Source organism: Nerophis lumbriciformis, linkage group LG05, assembly GCF_033978685.3.
Source record: "Nerophis lumbriciformis linkage group LG05, RoL_Nlum_v2.1, whole genome shotgun sequence".
Lineage (NCBI taxonomy): Eukaryota > Metazoa > Chordata > Actinopteri > Syngnathiformes > Syngnathidae > Nerophis > Nerophis lumbriciformis.
Window position 1 is genome coordinate 34,279,943 of NC_084552.2, and position 18,434 is coordinate 34,298,376.

At 43.4% G+C, this 18,434-nt stretch overlaps 1 protein-coding gene across 1 annotated transcript; it reads left to right on the forward strand.

The window, feature by feature from the left end:
- Window positions 1-9,545: 9,545 nt before the first annotated feature.
- On the forward strand, window positions 9,546-13,942 carry LOC140678812 (uncharacterized). The gene has a single exon (XM_072913187.1). The coding sequence runs from the start codon at window positions 10,312-10,314 to the stop codon at window positions 13,396-13,398; it is 3,087 nt and encodes a 1,028-aa protein (XP_072769288.1). The 5' UTR covers window positions 9,546-10,311; the 3' UTR covers window positions 13,399-13,942.
- Window positions 13,943-18,434: the final 4,492 nt, after the last annotated feature.

Genomic DNA, 18,434 nt, shown 5'->3' on the forward strand with positions numbered 1-18,434 from the left:
GCTCTTTTTTGTTGGTGAATAAAATACAACTGCTAGCATATTCTGAGCTAGTGGGAGAGACCCGTTCTCTTCAGCCCGTAACCGGGTAAGGTGCCTTGCGCCAACATGTCCCCGCTCCGGTCTTTGTTCTGAAGTTTCTTCTTCGGTTCCTTCTTGCTACGGGTCCGATTCTGGCTCGTACATATATGGTTGGATGCTAAAATCCGTTTTTGTTGCTCAAAAGTTGACTGTAATTAGAATAACGTACCTTGTCGGATGCTTCTCTAATAAACTACAAACATGTCCGCCAGGGCGAGGACGAACGACGTCAGCGTGAGGGGACGGGACGAGGAGAGTTCATTTATATCCTAAAAACTCCACCTCTCAAAATGGACTGTTTTCAGAGGCAGCCAAAAAGTGTCTTGAAAATACCTCTCTACAGCTAAATATATGCAAAATGTTGACCAAATAAGCATCATTACATGTTATGTAGACACAAATCAAGTGTTTTAGAAATAGAAAAACAAATATTAATAAAATGACCCCTTTGAAATAAAGCCTGGATCGTTTGTTTTGTTCTCTGGGCTGGAGTCCAGAATACAGCGCAAGGAAGGCAATGTGCGGCAAGAAGTCTGTTTAATTAAGAAAAACGTGGGATCAGGTCAACAATTTTCATTTGTGCAAAGAATCGAAACAAGTTTAAAAATAATTTTAACTGGTTTCCCGCCATCAGCTTTGGCTCTATTCCTTCAAGGAGAGGAGGTGTAAGTAAAGGAGGTGTAAGTAAAGGAAAACTCAATGCCGACGTTGGAGCTCATTATTTTCACGTATCGGAGAGCCAGAAAGTCCTCAACTGACAGAGAAAAAGTAGCATCTCTGTTGTTTCTCTGCATTTAATTAGATTAAGATTCACAAGCCTTCCCCTTTCCACCTCTCTTCTTAACCAGCTGTCTCCACAGCACCGTGGATAAATTGCCAGCGGCTACAAAAAAAGTGGCTGGAAGAATTCGTCCAGAAAAGGAAAAAAAAAGGAGAATAAAGTGCACTGTCGGTCTGCTTGATGCATGGAAGGATCTGCCTCAGCTCTGCCAAGACAGAGTGGAAATCTCTGCTGAATACCAGGCATGTTTTCAAGATCGATACCGCTTTGGATAGGGAACGGTGAAAGTTCATTAAGTATGCAAAGTCGTGTCATGATGGAGACATCTGAGAACAAATGGCTGTATTGATTACTAAGACACAGCTTGGAAGGTTCGCTCTGGGGGGATTTGCGTGTACACAACGTTTAGGTTTTGTCTATCTTCAGCACTTTATGCAGATGAACTTTAAATCAAGGCTGGGCAAATATCGATTGTATTGATACAAAGGACAGTATCATTTCAGAGTCTTGCTGGCCTGATATTTCAATTTATTCAAGTTATTTTGGATCTATCAATAGGTAAAATGATCCCGTGAATAATATTAATTTTTAAAATATTTGAGATTTGTCATCTCTGTTCTTTAAATCAGCCGAAAATGGCAATGCTACAAACACTAACAAAAAAGTGCCTTTGAAAACTACTTAAATGTTATTTTTAATCCCATATTTATCTCAACATAGCTAAATTATTTTAAACTTAGACTACTGTATTTACATTTTTGTGTTATCCAGACAGTGCTACTTATTCCCATTCAAATCACCTTTTACTGCTTTCTGCAAAAGTGCCTTGCTACTGAAACGATTGGTGTGTGTCTCAGATGATGTTTCGAATCAGGTTTATGTAAAAATAATGTGTTTGCGTTTACTTTAGCTTTGTCTTTGAAAAAATAATTATATAATTGGTTAAAGGGTTAGAGGAAACTTTGGACACGCGTCTTTAAGGGTAAGAATTGTTACAATGTCAATTATGCCAGGCTTTTACAGCACGCCTTCATCATTAGTCATTAAATTGGCCAATACAAATGTAATATTAGGATTATTTTAACTTTCAACAGCTTAAAAGGGCCCTCTAATGCTGACAATATCCATTATGTGTACGGATGAAATTCCACCAGAAATCACAGTAGCTTGTTTTCTAACAAGTCAGCACCTTTTGGAACGCCCACTTTTAGCTCCAAATTTTCCATCAGCCTGCTGACGTCACACAAGATCTGGGGATATGTGTAATATTGTGTAGTATGTGTTTTGGTAGCGACTTCATTGCAAATCATTATATTTCCATGCAGAATTTGCATGGATTATCAAATATGTCTACCAGATACAATATGGGGTCAACATTTCCAAATGATGGGAATATGAGGAAAGTATGGACCTCTCCAGTCAAATTGACACATGCAAAATGAGAATGACCAAGTTGCAGCGATCATTTTATTGATTCTGACTTCGAAAATGAAGGGTTTTGGTTGGAGTTTGGATGGCAAAAATGTAAAAGACTCAAGCGAAATGAGATCCCGAAAATCAGGAGCACCCTTGAGGGGAGAAAGAGGAGTCATAACCTGCGGAAAAACAAAAAGAAGAGCAGACCCTGCTCTCAAAAACTAAAGAAAAAAAAAAGGTAAGCCATTAGTTATCGTATTTTGCTTCCTCTTCTACTGATGTTTTTTTCAAGATGTTTGAGGAAATGCTGAAATAGCACGAGGATATGCAGGTGCACCGCTTGTGGCCAGGGCCCCACTCAGAATTGGACTCCCCTGATCGGCTTCAGGCTTAAAACAGTATGGTTGAAGTCCCCGATTTGGGGCTAATTATGGCCTTATTTAGTTTCTTCATGGGGAGGACCCGAATGCAAAATCTCCGACTCAGAACTTGAATAAAGTCGTCTTGTACAGAAGCCGTGTTTATCCAAACTGGTGTAAATTTCATGAAAATATATTGTCCTTTTTTTTTCTCATAGTGTTACCCTTATCGAGTCATACCAAAGACTATAAAAATGGGACCCATTACCTCCCTGCTTGGCACTCAGCATCAAGGTTTGGAATTTGGGGTTAAATCACCAAAAAATTATTCCCGGGCGCGGCCACCGCTGCTGCCCACTGCTCCCCTCACCTCCCAGGGGGTGATCAAGGGTGATGGGTCAAATGCAGAGAATAATTTCGCCACACCTATTGTGTGTGTGACAATCATTGGTACTTTAACTTTAAATCAGTTTTGAAGTAATCGTGGACCAGGGCGACAAACACCTGTAACTAGGTGACCAAAATCCACACGGTCTATGCGGTGAAATGGGCCCCAGTTCTGTAAAGTATTGAAGGGCTTCATATGGCCCCATTCCTGGGTGTATCTTGCATGAGAGGAAGAGAGGGAGGTAACCATCTTGCAATGCAGTCTCTACTACATAGCACTCTACAAAGCAACTGCCGCTGTCGGCAAAGTTGGAATTGCCACAAAACATAATTTAAGATATTCAAAAACACTACTGTCCTCTGGTGGTTGAAGTGGATAGTACACACCCAATTAGTCACGTTTCATGTGTCAGGTAAACCGTGACGAATGGGGCCATATGAATCCCGTTCCTATTGTTGATGATGTCACACCAAGAGGGGGCGACATATTGAGGCTGGCTATGGAAAGGCGGCAGTCTGATATCTGATATTAAGAGTAATGCCTACCAGATTCATTTTCAGGAGCAAAAAATACCTATTGAGAAGTTGTTGGTGAAATTAAGATCATCTGGCACTATGGGTCCTTTAAACGTAGAACAGACTATTCCTAGTTCCATTGTTCCCTACGAAGAATATGGTTTATACTGATAATAATTATTGATTCATGCAAACATATACCTTAAAACCTTGCATGAGAGTGAAAAGTTAAGTATTTAAAAGTCCTTATTCAAGCAAATTCCTAGAACAGTTGAAATAGTTTCCATTATTTCTAAGTGTAACCTCTTAAAGCAGATTGGACCTGAGTTCCAAGTGTGTTGTTCATATCCAAAATGTAATTGATGCATTTTTCTTCATTTCGCTCCCACAAAATCCATTAGCTTGACATTGAATCAAGCTCAAAAGTGGAGTAAATAAATGCAACTACCCGGGAAACACTTCAAGTCCTATTATTTGAGAAGAATAGTTAACAGAAAGGAACAAAATACAACTGAAAGCTAATCAAAATATCCTAATAGTACTTTCTGGATTTATATTTTTAAAAAGCAAACAAAAACAAAATTAAAAAAACATGGTAATCGTTGAGTTTATTTTGAACATGCCTAATAAAAGAGTTGCAATGCATGTTTACACTTCAACATGTGTGGAAAAAAAGTAGGAAAAAGCAGATCTTAAATAAATGAACCCCTTTACTAAGTATCGCTGCTACAGTGGAACCCGTTTAAGTCAGTCAGCTCATCCGATTGCATCGTCTATTATTATTATTATTATTATTATTATATTTTAAAAAGGCCCACTTTAGATCATGACTGACCTATTATTTAAAAAAAAAAAAAAAACAACCTTTAGTATTAAGTCTGTTTTTAACGCCTTTTAATTCTGTGTATTTTTTTCTAAAATATTGTAGCCGAGTTTCCTGGGTTCGCATATTCTGTGTACTGATATAATATAATAATAAAATAATAAATGGGAGTCATGAGAGCAGGTCCGGTCTCCACCACTTCTTTAATGTCATCTCCTCACACCTTCTTCAAAAACCCACCTTTATAGACCTCTTACGTCACAGCCCTACGGTAACTCTGGCGGGACAACACTCCTCCTCCTGACCTAACACACTCCGGTAACTTGGGACACCCTGAATTGTTTGTTACAATATGATTTTCAATTTAGAGCAGCTGAGGTTTTCTTCAAGTTGGAGATGTATTTAAGCATGAATTTTGGTGCAAATGTCCAATATTTCCAAACCTTAAAAATGAAAGTTTCCCTAGACTCAATTGCACCTGATTCATACAAATACTAACTTTAACACATTTGATAGGGAAAACATATTTTGTCTGAAACATTTGAATAAGTTACACAATTAGTGTACAAAATAAAGCTTCAAAAATAAAAGCATGGCAGTAAAGCTGAGACATAAAACAATAACATATATTGGGAAAGGCAAGTAATCGATATCAATAAAACATGTGTTTGCTAAAAAGTTCAATGTCTATTTTTTTTCTTTGTCTAAAGACACCGGAAGTTGCAAAGCAAGGTTGGTTGCATAGACAAAGGCACTCGGCCTCCCTTCCCAAGGAGCGGACAAAATTATGTTTTCTTGCAATCTTTTAAAGGTAAACAAGTCAGCATTTCACAAAGGATACAAAAGACTCAGACTCTTGTTTGATTACTCAATTTATTATTTGAACACGCGAGAGCTTCTGGCGGTGGCAGCCGTATATGTGGCATCCTTATCTGTGTAGAGACCTGCTGCTGCTGCCTGACTTTAACTTAACTTTAACTTTACACATACAAACCATAGCACACAAAAAAGCACATTTAATTAAAAAAAAGTTATTATGGTCTTACCTTTACTTATAAATGAAGTCCATGCGCAGCTCCTTTTGAACAAAAGCATCGATAACTTGTTTATAGAAGTCTTCCTTATCTTTCTTCAGTTTTAAAAGTCTCTCTGTCTCGATGGAGATTTTCCTTTAATTATTACCTCCTGCTTCGATTGAAAGTCCAGTTTAGAAAACTGTTTTATTTTAGATATGTAATCCTCCATGTTACTAGTCCAGGCAAGAGGAAACAATAAACGATCGCTGCTAACTGTTGCTGCTTGTTGTCACTTCTTCTGCAGCCGAGTAGTCGCAGAAATGCTCCCTGGGATCACTAACGCCCTCTACCACCAGTAGGCGGGATTACTGCGAGCCTCACACAGTGCGTCTTCGCAGCAGTTTTATGATTGCTCAGCACAAGAAATACGTTACACACATACAGTTGTTGACTAAATAAACTGTACATTATATACCTCAGCCAACTAAACTATGGAAATGTATAATATAATTCATATAGCAATACGGTCTCACTGCACAGCAGGCCAGCAGTTAGCCGAGTCATTGCGCAATCCATGGTGAGGCTCAACTCAGTGACGTGCCTCAACTGGCTGGTGACTCACCGCAAGTCTCTTCTCAGTATTTGAATGGCAAATGTGAAAATTCAGCGATTTTGAATAAAAAATAATCTAAAACTGGTGAAGTTAAATGGAAAATAACTTTATAGTATAATCACTGGATATATATCCATCCATCCATTTTCTACCGCTTATTCCCTTTGGGGTTGCGGGGGGCGCTGGAGCCTATTTCAGCTACAATCGGGCGGAAGGCGGGGTACACCCTGGACAAGTCGCCACCTCATCGCAGGGCCAACACAGATAGACAGACAACATTCACGTAGCGTCATCTACGAAAATACAAAGAATTGCTTTCGCAACATCCATTGGACACATTTAGAACAGCTGTTTCTTTCATTCAAAAATTTCAGGTTGATTTTATACTTAGCAAACTCATCCCGCGGGCCTGATCAAACCTGTTCGCGGGCCTGATCCGGCCCCCGGGCCGTACGTTTGACACCCCTGGTTTAAAACGCTGAATCTGTTTATGCGATAACGAGGAACTTTTCTCTCATCTCAATGGGAGAGTGAATAAGGTGGAAGAAAGGGGAATGTTTGGTAGAAGAAGCCCGGGAAGACAATTAATCACTTAGGAGAGGCACCACCTGAGGGCCCGGAGGAGCAAAGAGCACTCGGTGAGCAGAATGTCTAATGAAGGCCTGAGAGGCGCTGTGGCTGCTGCATAAAGAGTAGGCGGAGAAACACATCAGGACATACATGGACAACTGATATTTACTTTGTTCAAATGTGGAGTGTGAGTTGTGAGGACTAAGTACAGCCCAAATGCTCAGAGTTCAGCACAAAGCGCGATAGAAAACTATTTTAGGACAATTCTAGGCACAGATACTTAAATGTCAAATACAAAAAGAGTAGTCTTAATAAGTCTATAAAAGCAAACCCCAGACCTCACCTAGCATGAAGCTAATGTTAGCCACGTATTCCTTTACGAATACAACATACAGGAAGTCAAGCTAAAACATTACAAAATGATGAATCTTGTCTTACCTTTGCGGATTTCTCTTTGCGCCATGCTTTTATGTGCGTTCATTGTTTGGTGTTACACTGGAATGATTTCCAACAGAAACAAATGAGTTTTGACTATGATGGACCCCTGAAGTGTAACTTCCTGGTGTGACAACTTCCTGTGACTTTCTGAGAAGCCTATTGGACCATTTATACATTTGGAGGCGGAGTCTCATTTCAATTGGCTGACAGGTCATGCAGAAAGACTTATATTCATACCAAGAATATGTATGTACAACTTTAGATACAGCCAAGATTAAGGGGTTAAATAAAAATACATAAATAATAAGAACAATCCTGAACATGTACCACAGTTTGTTTATATAAAGCATTTTTTTTCTTTTTTTTTTTAAATATATACAATAACGCACATAACATGTTAAAAGCAAGCAAAACATTAACTGTGTTAAGTAGTTACATTGAATAATTAGATATAGTTATAATTGTTATTAATATACAAATCAATTAATTAGTGATTTTTTTTTATTTTTTATAAAGACTAATAATTAAACTAGGCTGAGGTAACAAAGACGGGAAAGATGTGATGGTAAATATAAGTCTGGATATTGTGTGCACATATACCAAATTAGAAAAATAAAGAAATAAACAATATATTAAATAAATATATTTAAAATTATAAATTTAAAAGATATTTAAAATGAAATCATTAAAATAATACACTAAACAATTAGATATTTTTAAAATATTGAAATGGTAATCATTACAAATAATTATAACACAAATATTATATAAGATATTGTACTAAAATATGTTTTAAAGTAACAATTTAAATGTAATTTCTTATTTATTTACGCATTGGTGTTTTATTTAATTTCTCATTATTCACTTATGAATTACATGCAGTACATCGGTGGTGTCCAAAGTACAGGCCGGGGGTCGTTTGTAGCGCACATTTAATTTTTGTTGACTCTCGGCATAATTCTAAAAAAATCTAATTCATCTGTCCATCCAATTTCTACCGCTTGTCCGTTTAAATAATAATGACAAATAAATATATCATACAATTATATCAAACAATATAGATAAAAAATCAGTATACATTAAATCTATCTATCTATTCTTCCATCCATCCATTTTCTACCGCTTATTCCATTTGGGGTCGCGGAAGTTGCTGGAGCCTATTTCAGCGACAATCGGGCGGAAGGCGGGGTACACCCTGGACAATTTGCCACCTCATCGCAGGGCTCTTCCATCTATCTATTTGTTTATTTATTAATATACTTTTGTCTGTCTTCAGGGACACCTGTTACATCAGTGGTGTCCAAAATGCAGCCCAGGGGCTATTTGTGGCCCATAGCTTGATTTTGACTGGCCCTTAATATAGATTGAAAATATAATTAATTTATTAATAATTATATATATTATCAGATGTAAACTAGTTCACTTTGTCACCTGTAAAAAAAGATGTGAATGTTTTGTTCAGATATATCTTAGCATATATTGGCCTACATTGCAAGTCCTGCCCATGGCATAAACACTCTACGCCAGGGATGTCAAACTAATTTTAGATCGGGGGCCACATGGAGAAAAATCTACTCCCAAGTGGGCCGAATTGGTAAAATCACGGCATCATAACTTAAAAATAAAGACATCTTCAGATTATTTTCTTTGTTAAAAAAAAAAAAAGCACATTCTGAAATTGTACAAATCATAATGTACACTTATTTGTTGCGGTTAATAGTAGTCTATCTTTATTTGTTGTTATTTATATTTTCTGAATAAATTATGTGATGTGATGTGGGGGAGGATGCCGGACAGACCTGGCAGGCCCAAACGCATTGTGAGGGTTTGCTGGGAACGTCTAGCAGAGTCTCCTGTCAGAGAGAGTTTCAATTCCCACCTCCGGAAGAACTTTGAACATGTCACGAGGGAGGTGCTGGACATTGAGTCCGAATGGACCATGTTCCGCGCCTCTATTGTCGAGGCGGCTGATTGGAGCTGTGGCCGCAAGGTAGTTGGTGCTTGTCGTGGCGGTAATCCTAGAACCCGTTGGTGGACACTGGCGGTGAGGGATGCCGTCAAGCTGAAGAAGGAGTCCTATCGGGTTCTTTTGGCTCATAGGACTCCTGAGGCAGCGGACAGGTACCGACAGGCCAAGCGGTGTGCGGCTTCAGCGGTCGCAGAGGCAAAAACTCGGACATGGGAGGAGTTCGGGGAGGCCATGGAAAACGACTTCCGGACGGCTTCGAAGCAATTCTGGACCACCATCCGCCGCCTCAGGAAGGGGAAGCAGTGCACTATCAACACCGTGTATGGCGAGGATGGTGTTCTGACCTCGACTGCGGATGTTGTGGATCGGTGGAGGGAATACTTCGAAGACCTCCTCAATCCCACCAACACGTCTTCTTATGAGGAAGCAGTGCCTGGGGAGTCTGTGGTGGGCTCTCCTATTTCTGGGGCTGAGGTTGCTGAGGTAGTTAAAAAGCTCCTCGGTGGCAAGGCCCCAGGGGTAGATGAAATCCGCCCGGAGTTCCTTAAGGCTCTGGATGCTGTGGGGCTGTGTGACAGTTTGACCCCACACTGTCACTGTTTGACCTTTGGACTTCCTCACAAACCGTGCACATTTGTTGGGAAGCTCAACATGGACACAAACATTCAATCTTGTTAGCCAGTGAAAAGCATGTGCTCAACAAACAAATTGTTACCTGTCACTCACCATGGCTCTGAACTATTGACCAAAAGAGTCAGGGTGGGGTTGAGGGCTTTATATAGGTGACCACACCTGCATTCACTAATTAGGCCAAATTTGGGTCGAACCATGATCTTCAAATGCTGGGTGTTACAGAAGGACACTGGACATTTAAAAGTTGTGTTGTCTAAGCCTGAATATACTGTGTACGAAAATGACTGCTCTACACATGCAAAAGTACCATGTGAATACTTTTTAGACATGTGATGGTTATTTATGGTGAAATTTACAAAATAACTGTTTTCTTAATTTCCCCTGTCAAATTGGTCCCAGCTAGTGGGCGGGGCTAAGGGCTATTTAAGTTGGAAAATGCCGTTTTTCTGACAGTCTGCTGTCGGTCACTGCCAGAGGAGGTTCTCTGTCCTGAGTAGGAGTTTCGGTCTCCATGCATTAAACATCTACTAAGATTGTGGGTGCTTTGTTTTTTCTGTCGTTGTTCACCTTTTGACACTTTTTGGGATTTCAATAAATGTTTGTAAACTCTCACCAACTGCGTGCCTTGCCATCCTTGATTTGAAAGTCTGGTTTGCAAAGGTTACATTACCTTCACCCGAGCCTGGGTGTGACATATGGTGGCAGTGGTGGGATGGCAAGCCGCAGAGTTTACAAACATTTATCTGGCAGAGGGCAGGCCAGAACTGGTTTGAGATCCCAAGTGTCGGAGGTGGCAATGACAGAGGAGACTGATGAGATGGCTGGTCGAGGGGCCATGGCGATGAGGCTGGACCGGACGACTATGGCTGAGGAGCGTGAAGTTGGATGGAACACCGAGGAGTCCGAAGAAGACGTCAAAGGTTTTGAGAACTCTGGGGCTAGGCGTAAGCAGCATAGGAAGGGGTCTGGGAAGGCTAGGTGGTCTGCTGAGCCACCAAGGACTGAAAGAGTGTTAAGTGAACCTACCCTGGTTAATATGTTCCAAGACTTTTTGATTGGACAGCAACGTAGGGAAGCTGTCCTAGTTCGTGAACTCCAGGAGTTAAAAACTGTCTGTACAAGGCCTAGCCTAGATCACTCACTCACTAACCAAAATGCTAACCGTACTCCTGACAATAGTTGTTGTGAGCAGTCGCCCAAACCCAAACCCAGAACTCGCTCACATCCAAATCTTAGTCCTCAAGCGTCGCCGTCCAGAGATTCCTCGCCACCTGATCATCATCATCTCCGACAAGGCCCAAAGATGTTCCCTTTCCAGCAGGGTGAGGACATCGAAAACTTTCTTGTCCGTTTCGAGCGCATTGCTCGCACCTGGGGCTGGCATCAGTCTGACTGGGCCTGCCGACTTGTTCCACTCTTGACCGGTAAAGCTCTGGATGCCTATTCTGCGATGGAGGAAGATGCTTCCAACGTCTACGCTGACCTTAAAGAAGCCCTCCTTGCTAAGTTTGATATCTCTCCTGAGACTTATAGGCTCCAGTTCCGGTCAACCTACATTCCCCCTGGTGAATCTCCCAAGGAGACTTACAACAGACTCAAAGGTCTCTACAGAAGATGGATCAAGCCAGAGCAGCGTTCCAAAGAAGACATCGCAGAGCTTTTCATTCTGGAACAAATGCTTCGCTTGCTGCCCAACGAAATGAAGACTTGGGTCAAGGAACACCAGCCAGAAGACGGACTTACTGCTGCTAAACTTGTAGGCCAGTACTTGAATGCTCGTAAAGGACTCCGAATGCCAAGGCAGCAGAACAACCGTGTAGCAGCTCAAGGTGCAGCCGACCTGTCACACCAAAGAGGTGTGCAGAAAGCAGGTGGTTACAGCACCTCAGGGGACAACAGACTGTTGCCGAGACAGAGTCCAGTGAAGGATCTCATCTGCTACCATTGCCAACAGCCAGGGCATCGAGCCCCAGTCTGCCCCTTGAAACAGAAGACCTGGTATGACCAAAAAGCACGTCACAGGGTGCTACAGCCAGGTCAAAAGGTCATGCTCTCGCTTCCAACCTCAAGTCATAAACTGCTGGCCCAATGGAAAGGTCCTTACTCCGTGGTCAGACAAGCTGGTCCAGTCACTTATGAGATCTCACATCCAGAGAAAGGAAAGGCATCCCAAGTGTACCACATCAACCTTCTGAAGGAATGTAAGGAGAAGAAATCCTCTGTGGAAGGAAAGGATGTCCAGGCCAGTCAAGTACCTACTCAAAGCAAGGAGTTGCAAGAGGAAAAGGTGATGCTGGCACGGGAAGTGGAAATGGAGGATGATGTGGAGGAGACAGATCTGTCCATGCTCACTACACCACAGAAACCTGATGTAAGTCACTTGTCTGCACAATCTGCCCTTAAATTATTGCAAGTGTGTGAAGAATTCCCAGTATTGTTCAGTGGAAAGCCAGGAAGAACTCCACTAATTGAACATGTCATTCATTTAAAAAACCCAACACCTATCCGTCAGCGCCCCTACAGAGTGCCCGAGCGGCTGGTGGAGCCCCTCAACCATGAAATCCAAACCATGCTGGATCTAGGAGTGATTGAACCCTCAAACAGTGAGTGGTGTAACCCCATTGTCCTCGTTCCTAAAAAAGACAACACAATAAGAGTATGTAATGACCTACGCAAAGTGAACGCCGTTTCTAAATTCGATGCTTATCCCATGCCACGTATTGATGAACTTCTTGAGAAGCTCGGCAAAGCTGTGTTCATCACCACCCTTGACCTGTGTAAGGGATACTGGCAAGTCCCTTTAGAGAAGGAGTCAAGGGAGTACACTGCCTTCCGTGGACCAAAGGGTCTCTATCATTACACGGTTATGCCGTTCGGACTACATGGAGCCCCCGCAACATTTCAGCGGCTAATGGATCGCGTTCTGCAGGGGTGTGGCCAGTTCTCTGCTGCCTATCTCGATGATGTGGTGGTTTTCAGCACTTCCTGGAAAGACCACCTCTCTCATCTGCGTCAAGTCCTGCTCCGGATCCGTTCTGCCGGGCTCACTCTTAACACCCAGAAATGTGAGTGGGCCAAAACTGAGGTGTGTTACCTAGGTTACCATCTTGGCAATGGGCAGATACGTCCTCAGGTGGACAAGGTGAAGGCAATCCAAGACAGTCCTAGACCGCGGACAAAGAAGCAGGTCCGGTCATTCTTGGGGCTTTCCGGGTGGTACAGAAGATTTGTTCCCCACTTCTCTACCATCACAGCTCCTCTTGTCAAGCTGACAACCAAAGCATCCTCTAATCCAGTCAAATGGACAGACACATGTGAAACTGCCTTCACGAATGTCAAAACTATTCTATGCTCTTCTCCGGTCTTACAAAGTCCTGACTTCAACCAGCGATTCCTTGTTCAAGTTGATGCCTCTGGTGTGGGCCTTGGAGCCGTCCTAGCCCAAGGAAAGGAGGGCGAGGAACAACCGCTTCTATATCTGAGCCGTAAACTGCATCCCAGAGAAACTAGGTACTCTGCCATTGAAAAGGAATGTCTTGCCATCAAGTGGGCATTGGACAGCCTACGTTATTACCTTCTGGGACGGACCTTCGATCTGGAAACGGACCACCGGGCATTGAGCTGGATCAACTCCATGAGGGATAAGAACTCCCGTGTCACCAGATGGTACTTGGCGTTACAGCCTTATTGTTTCAACGTTACACATCGAGCTGGCAAAAGTAACTTGCTAGCTGATTACCTGTCTCGTCTCCCTGGACTTGCTGTCGCTGGAGAGGAGGGAGGTAATGTGACAGTTTGACCCCACACTGTCACTGTTTGACCTTTGGACTTCCTCACAAACCGTGCACATTTGTTGGGAAGCTCAACATGGACACAAACATTCAATCTTGTTAGCCAGTGAAAAGCATGTGCTCAACAAACAAATTGTTACCTGTCACTCACCATGGCTCTGAACTATTGACCAAAAGAGTCAGGGTGGGGTTGAGGGCTTTATATAGGTGACCACACCTGCATTCACTAATTAGGCCAAATTTGGGTCGAACCATGATCTTCAAATGCTGGGTGTTACAGAAGGACACTGGACATTTAAAAGTTGTGTTGTCTAAGCCTGAATATACTGTGTACGAAAATGACTGCTCTACACATGCAAAAGTACCATGTGAATACTTTTTAGACATGTGATGGTTATTTATGGTGAAATTTACAAAATAACTGTTTTCTTAATTTCCCCTGTCAAATTGGTCCCAGCTAGTGGGCGGGGCTAAGGGCTATTTAAGTTGGAAAATGCCGTTTTTCTGACAGTCTGCTGTCGGTCACTGCCAGAGGAGGTTCTCTGTCCTGAGTAGGAGTTTCGGTCTCCATGCATTAAACATCTACTAAGATTGTGGGTGCTTTGTTTTTTCTGTCGTTGTTCACCTTTTGACACTTTTTGGGATTTCAATAAATGTTTGTAAACTCTCACCAACTGCGTGCCTTGCCATCCTTGATTTGAAAGTCTGGTTTGCAAAGGTTACATTACCTTCACCCGAGCCTGGGTGTGACAGGCTGTCTTGGTTGACAAGACTCTGCAGCATCGCGTGGACATCGGGGGCGGTACCTCTGGATTGGCAGACCGGGGTGGTGGTTCCTCTCTTTAAGAAGGGGAACCGGAGGGTGTGTTCTAACTATCGTGGGATCACACTCCTCAGCCGTCCCGGTAAGGTCTATTCAGGTGTACTGGAGAGGAGGCTACGCCGGATAGTCGAACCTCGGATTCAGGAGGAACAGTGTGGTTTTCGTCCTGGTCGTGGAACTGTGGACCAGCTCTATACTCTCGGCAGGGTCCTTGAGGGTGCATGGGAGTTTGCCCAACCAGTCTACATGTGTTTTGTGGACTTGGAGAAGGCATTCGACCGTGTCCCTCGGGAAGTACTGTGGGGAGTGCTCAGAGAGTATGGGGTATCGGACTGTCTGATTGTGGCAGTCCGCTCCCTGTATGCTCAGTGCCAGAGCTTGGTCCGCATTGCCGGCAGTAAGTCGGACACGTTTCCAGTGAGGGTTGGACTCCGCCAAGGCTGCCCTTTGTCACCGATTCTGTTCATAACTTTTATGGACAGAATTTCTAGGCACAGTCAAGGCGTTGAGGGGATCCGGTTTGGTGGCTGCAGGATTAGGTCTCTGCTTTTTGCAGATGATGTGGTCCTGATGGCTTCATCTGGCCAGGATCTTCAGCTCTCACTGGATCGGTTCGCAGCCGAGTGTGAAGCGACTGGGATGAGAATCAGCACCTCCAAGTCCGAGTCCATGGTTCTCGCCCGGAAAAGGGTGGAGTGCCATCTCCGGGTTGGGGAGGAGATCTTGCCCCAAGTGGAGGAGTTCAAGTACCTCGGTGTCTTGTTCACGAGTGAGGGAAGAGTGGATCGTGAGATCGACAGGCGGATCGGTGCGGCGTCTTCAGTAATGCGGACGATCCGTTGTGGTGAAGAAGGAGCTGAGCCAGAAGGCAAAGCTCTCAATTTACCGGTTGATCTACGTTCCCATCCTCACCTATGGTCATGAGCTTTGGGTTATGACCGAAAGGACAAGATCACGGGTACAAGCGGCCGAAATGAGTTTCCTCCGCCGGGTGGCGGGGCTCTCCCTTAGAGATAGGGTGAGAAGCTCTGCCATCCGGGGGGAGCTCAAAGTAAAGCTGCTGCTCCTCCACATCGAGAGGAGCCAGATGAGGTGGTTCGGGCATCTGGTCAGGATGCCACCTGAACGCCTCCCTAGGGAGGTGTTTAGGGCACGTCCGACCGGTAGGAGGCCGCGGGGAAGACCCAGGACACGTTGGGAAGACTATGTCTCCCGGCTGGCCTGGGAACGCCTCGGGTCCCACAGGAAGAGCTGGACGAAGTGGCTGGGGAGAGGGAAGTCTGGGCTTCCCTGCTTAGGCTGCTGCCCCCGCGACCCGACCTCGGATAAGCGGAAGAAGATGGATGGATGAATGGATGGATGGAATTATGTGATAATGTTCATCAGTCAACGCATTGGTGTAAATTTTCAATACATCAAAATCTATTAAAAAAATATATATCTAAATTAAATTACAGGATTTTATTTATGTAGTTTGATCATTTTCCTCGACTGATGTACTAACATCATGTGGTTTATTTTGTACATATGTAGCATCATCTACAAAGATACAAAGAATTGCTATTGCAACATCCAGTGGACACATTTAGAACAGCAGTTTTTTTCATTCAAAAATGTCAGGTTCATTTTTAGACTTAGCAAACTCATCCCACAGGCCAAATAAAACCTGTTCGCGGGCCTGATCTGGCACTCGGGCCGTACGTGTGACACCCCTGCTCTATGCGCTTGTTTAGGGCCACATGATCATGTACTGAGCTTTTATAAAGATTTTTTTTTCTTTCATTTAATTCCATCAGTTATAAAATACGACGTCATATAAGGTAGGATCAAATACATTTTGCTGTCAACGTTAATAATATGTTTGTTTGTATCAAAATAGGAATGTGTAACACAGCCTTTACACACTCTTGCAAAAATTTAAAACGGTTCATTCCTTCTAGTGGTGGCAAACAATTAACTGTTTACTTAACACAGACGTCATAATGTCATCAAAACTCACATTCATGCATTAAAAACACCATCATTTGGTAACCAAGATGAGGTGATAGAAGAAAGATACAAATATTACCTGTATACATCATTTTGTTGGACAAAGTTTACGTTTCACTTTTGCACCACATAAGTGTGGTGCGTTCAAGGAACCATGATTCAAGTTTAAAACAGTTATCACTAGTTTTTAGAGACAGGGCAGACTAAACCCCCAGTTGATGCACTAATAATAATCTATCCATCCATCCATCCATCCATCCATCTTCTTCCGCTTATCCGAGGTTGTGTTGCAGGGGCAGCAGCCTAAGCAAGGAAGCCCAGACTTCCCTCTCCCCAGCCACTTCGTCCAGCTCCTCCCGGGGGATCTCGAGGCGTTCCCAAGCCAGTCAGGAGACATAGTCTTACCAACATATCCTGGGTCTTCCCCGTGGCCTCCTACCTGTCGGACGTGCCCGAAACACCTCCCTAGGAAGGCGTTCGGGTGGCATCCTGACCAGATGCCTGAACCACCTCATCTGGCTCCTCTCGATGTGGAGGACCAGCGGCTTTACTTTGAGCTCTCCCCGGATGACAGAGCTTCTCACCCTATCTCTAAGGGAGAGCCCCGCCACCCGGCGGAGGAAACTCATTTTGGCCGCTTGTTCCCGTGATCTTGTCCTTTCGGTCATAACCCAAAGCTCATGACCATAGGTGAGGATGGGAACGTAGATCGACCGGTAAATTGAGAGCTTTGCCTTCCGGCTCAGCTCCTTCTTCACCACAACAAATCGATACAGCGTCCGCATTACTGAAGACGTCGCACCGATCCGCCTGTCGATCGCACGATCCGCTCTTCCCCACTTGTAAACAAGACTCCGAGGTACTTGAACTCCTCCACTTGGGGCAAGATCTCCTCCCCAACCCGGAGATGGCACTCCACCCTTTTCCGGGCGAGAACCATGGACTCGGACTTGGAGGTGCTGATTCTCATCCCAGTCGCTTCACACTCAGCTGTGAACCGATCCAGTAAGAGCTGAAGATCCTGGCCAGATGAAGCCATTAGGACCACATCATCTGCAAAAAGCAGAGACCTAATCCTGCAGCCACCAAACCGGATCCCCTCAACGCCTTGACTGCGCCTTGAAATTCTGTCCATGAACGTTATGAACAGCATCGGTGACAAAGGGCAGCCTTGGCGAAGTCCAACCCTCACTGGAAACGAGTCCGACTTACTGCCGGCAATGCGGACCAAGCTCTGACACTGATCATATCTTATTATGATTTTAATCATCTACTAATAGTAATCCTACATTAATCAGGTGTTCTCTATTTTAAACTACGAAGAAAAGAGAAACTTGACAGATTCACAATAATATTTAAAGGGGAACCTTATCACAATTTCAGAAGGGTTAAAACCATTCAAAATCAGTTCCCAGTGGCTTATTTTATTTTTCGAAGTTTTTTTCAAAATTTTACCCATCACGCAATATCCCTAAAAAAAGCTTCAAAGTGCCTGATTTTAACCATCGTTATATACACCCGTCCATTTTCCTGTGACGTCACATAGTGATGCCAATACAAACAAACATGGCGGAAAGAACAGCAAGGTATAGCGATATTAACTCGGATTCAAACTCGGATTTCAGCGGCTTAAGCGATTCAACAGATTACGCATGTTTTGAAACGGATGGTTGTAGTGTGGAGGCAGGTAGCGAAAACGAAATTGAAGAAGAAACTGAAGCTATTGAGCCATATCGGTTTGAACCGTATGCAAGCGAAACCGACGAAAACGACACGACAGCCAGCGACACGGGAGAAAGCGAGGACGAATTAGGCGATTGCCTTCTAACCAACGATTGGTATGTGTTTGTTTGGCATTAAAGGAAACTAACAACTATGAACTAGGTTTACAGCATATGAAATACATTTGGCAACAACATGCACTTTGAGAGTGTAGACAGCCCAGTTTTCATCAATTAATATATTCTGTAGACATACCCTCATCCGCTCTCTTTTCCTGAAAGCTGATCTGTCCAATCCAGTTGGAAATGCATCTGCTTTGAGTGTCGCAGGATATCCACACATTCTTGCCATCTCTGTCGTAGCATAGCTTTCGTCTGTAAAGTGTGCGGAAAAAACGTCCAATTTCTTGCCACTTTCGCATCTTTGGGCCACTGGTGCAACTTGAATCCGTCCCTGTTCGTGTTGTTACACCCTCCGACAACACACCGACGAGGCATGATGTCTCCAAGG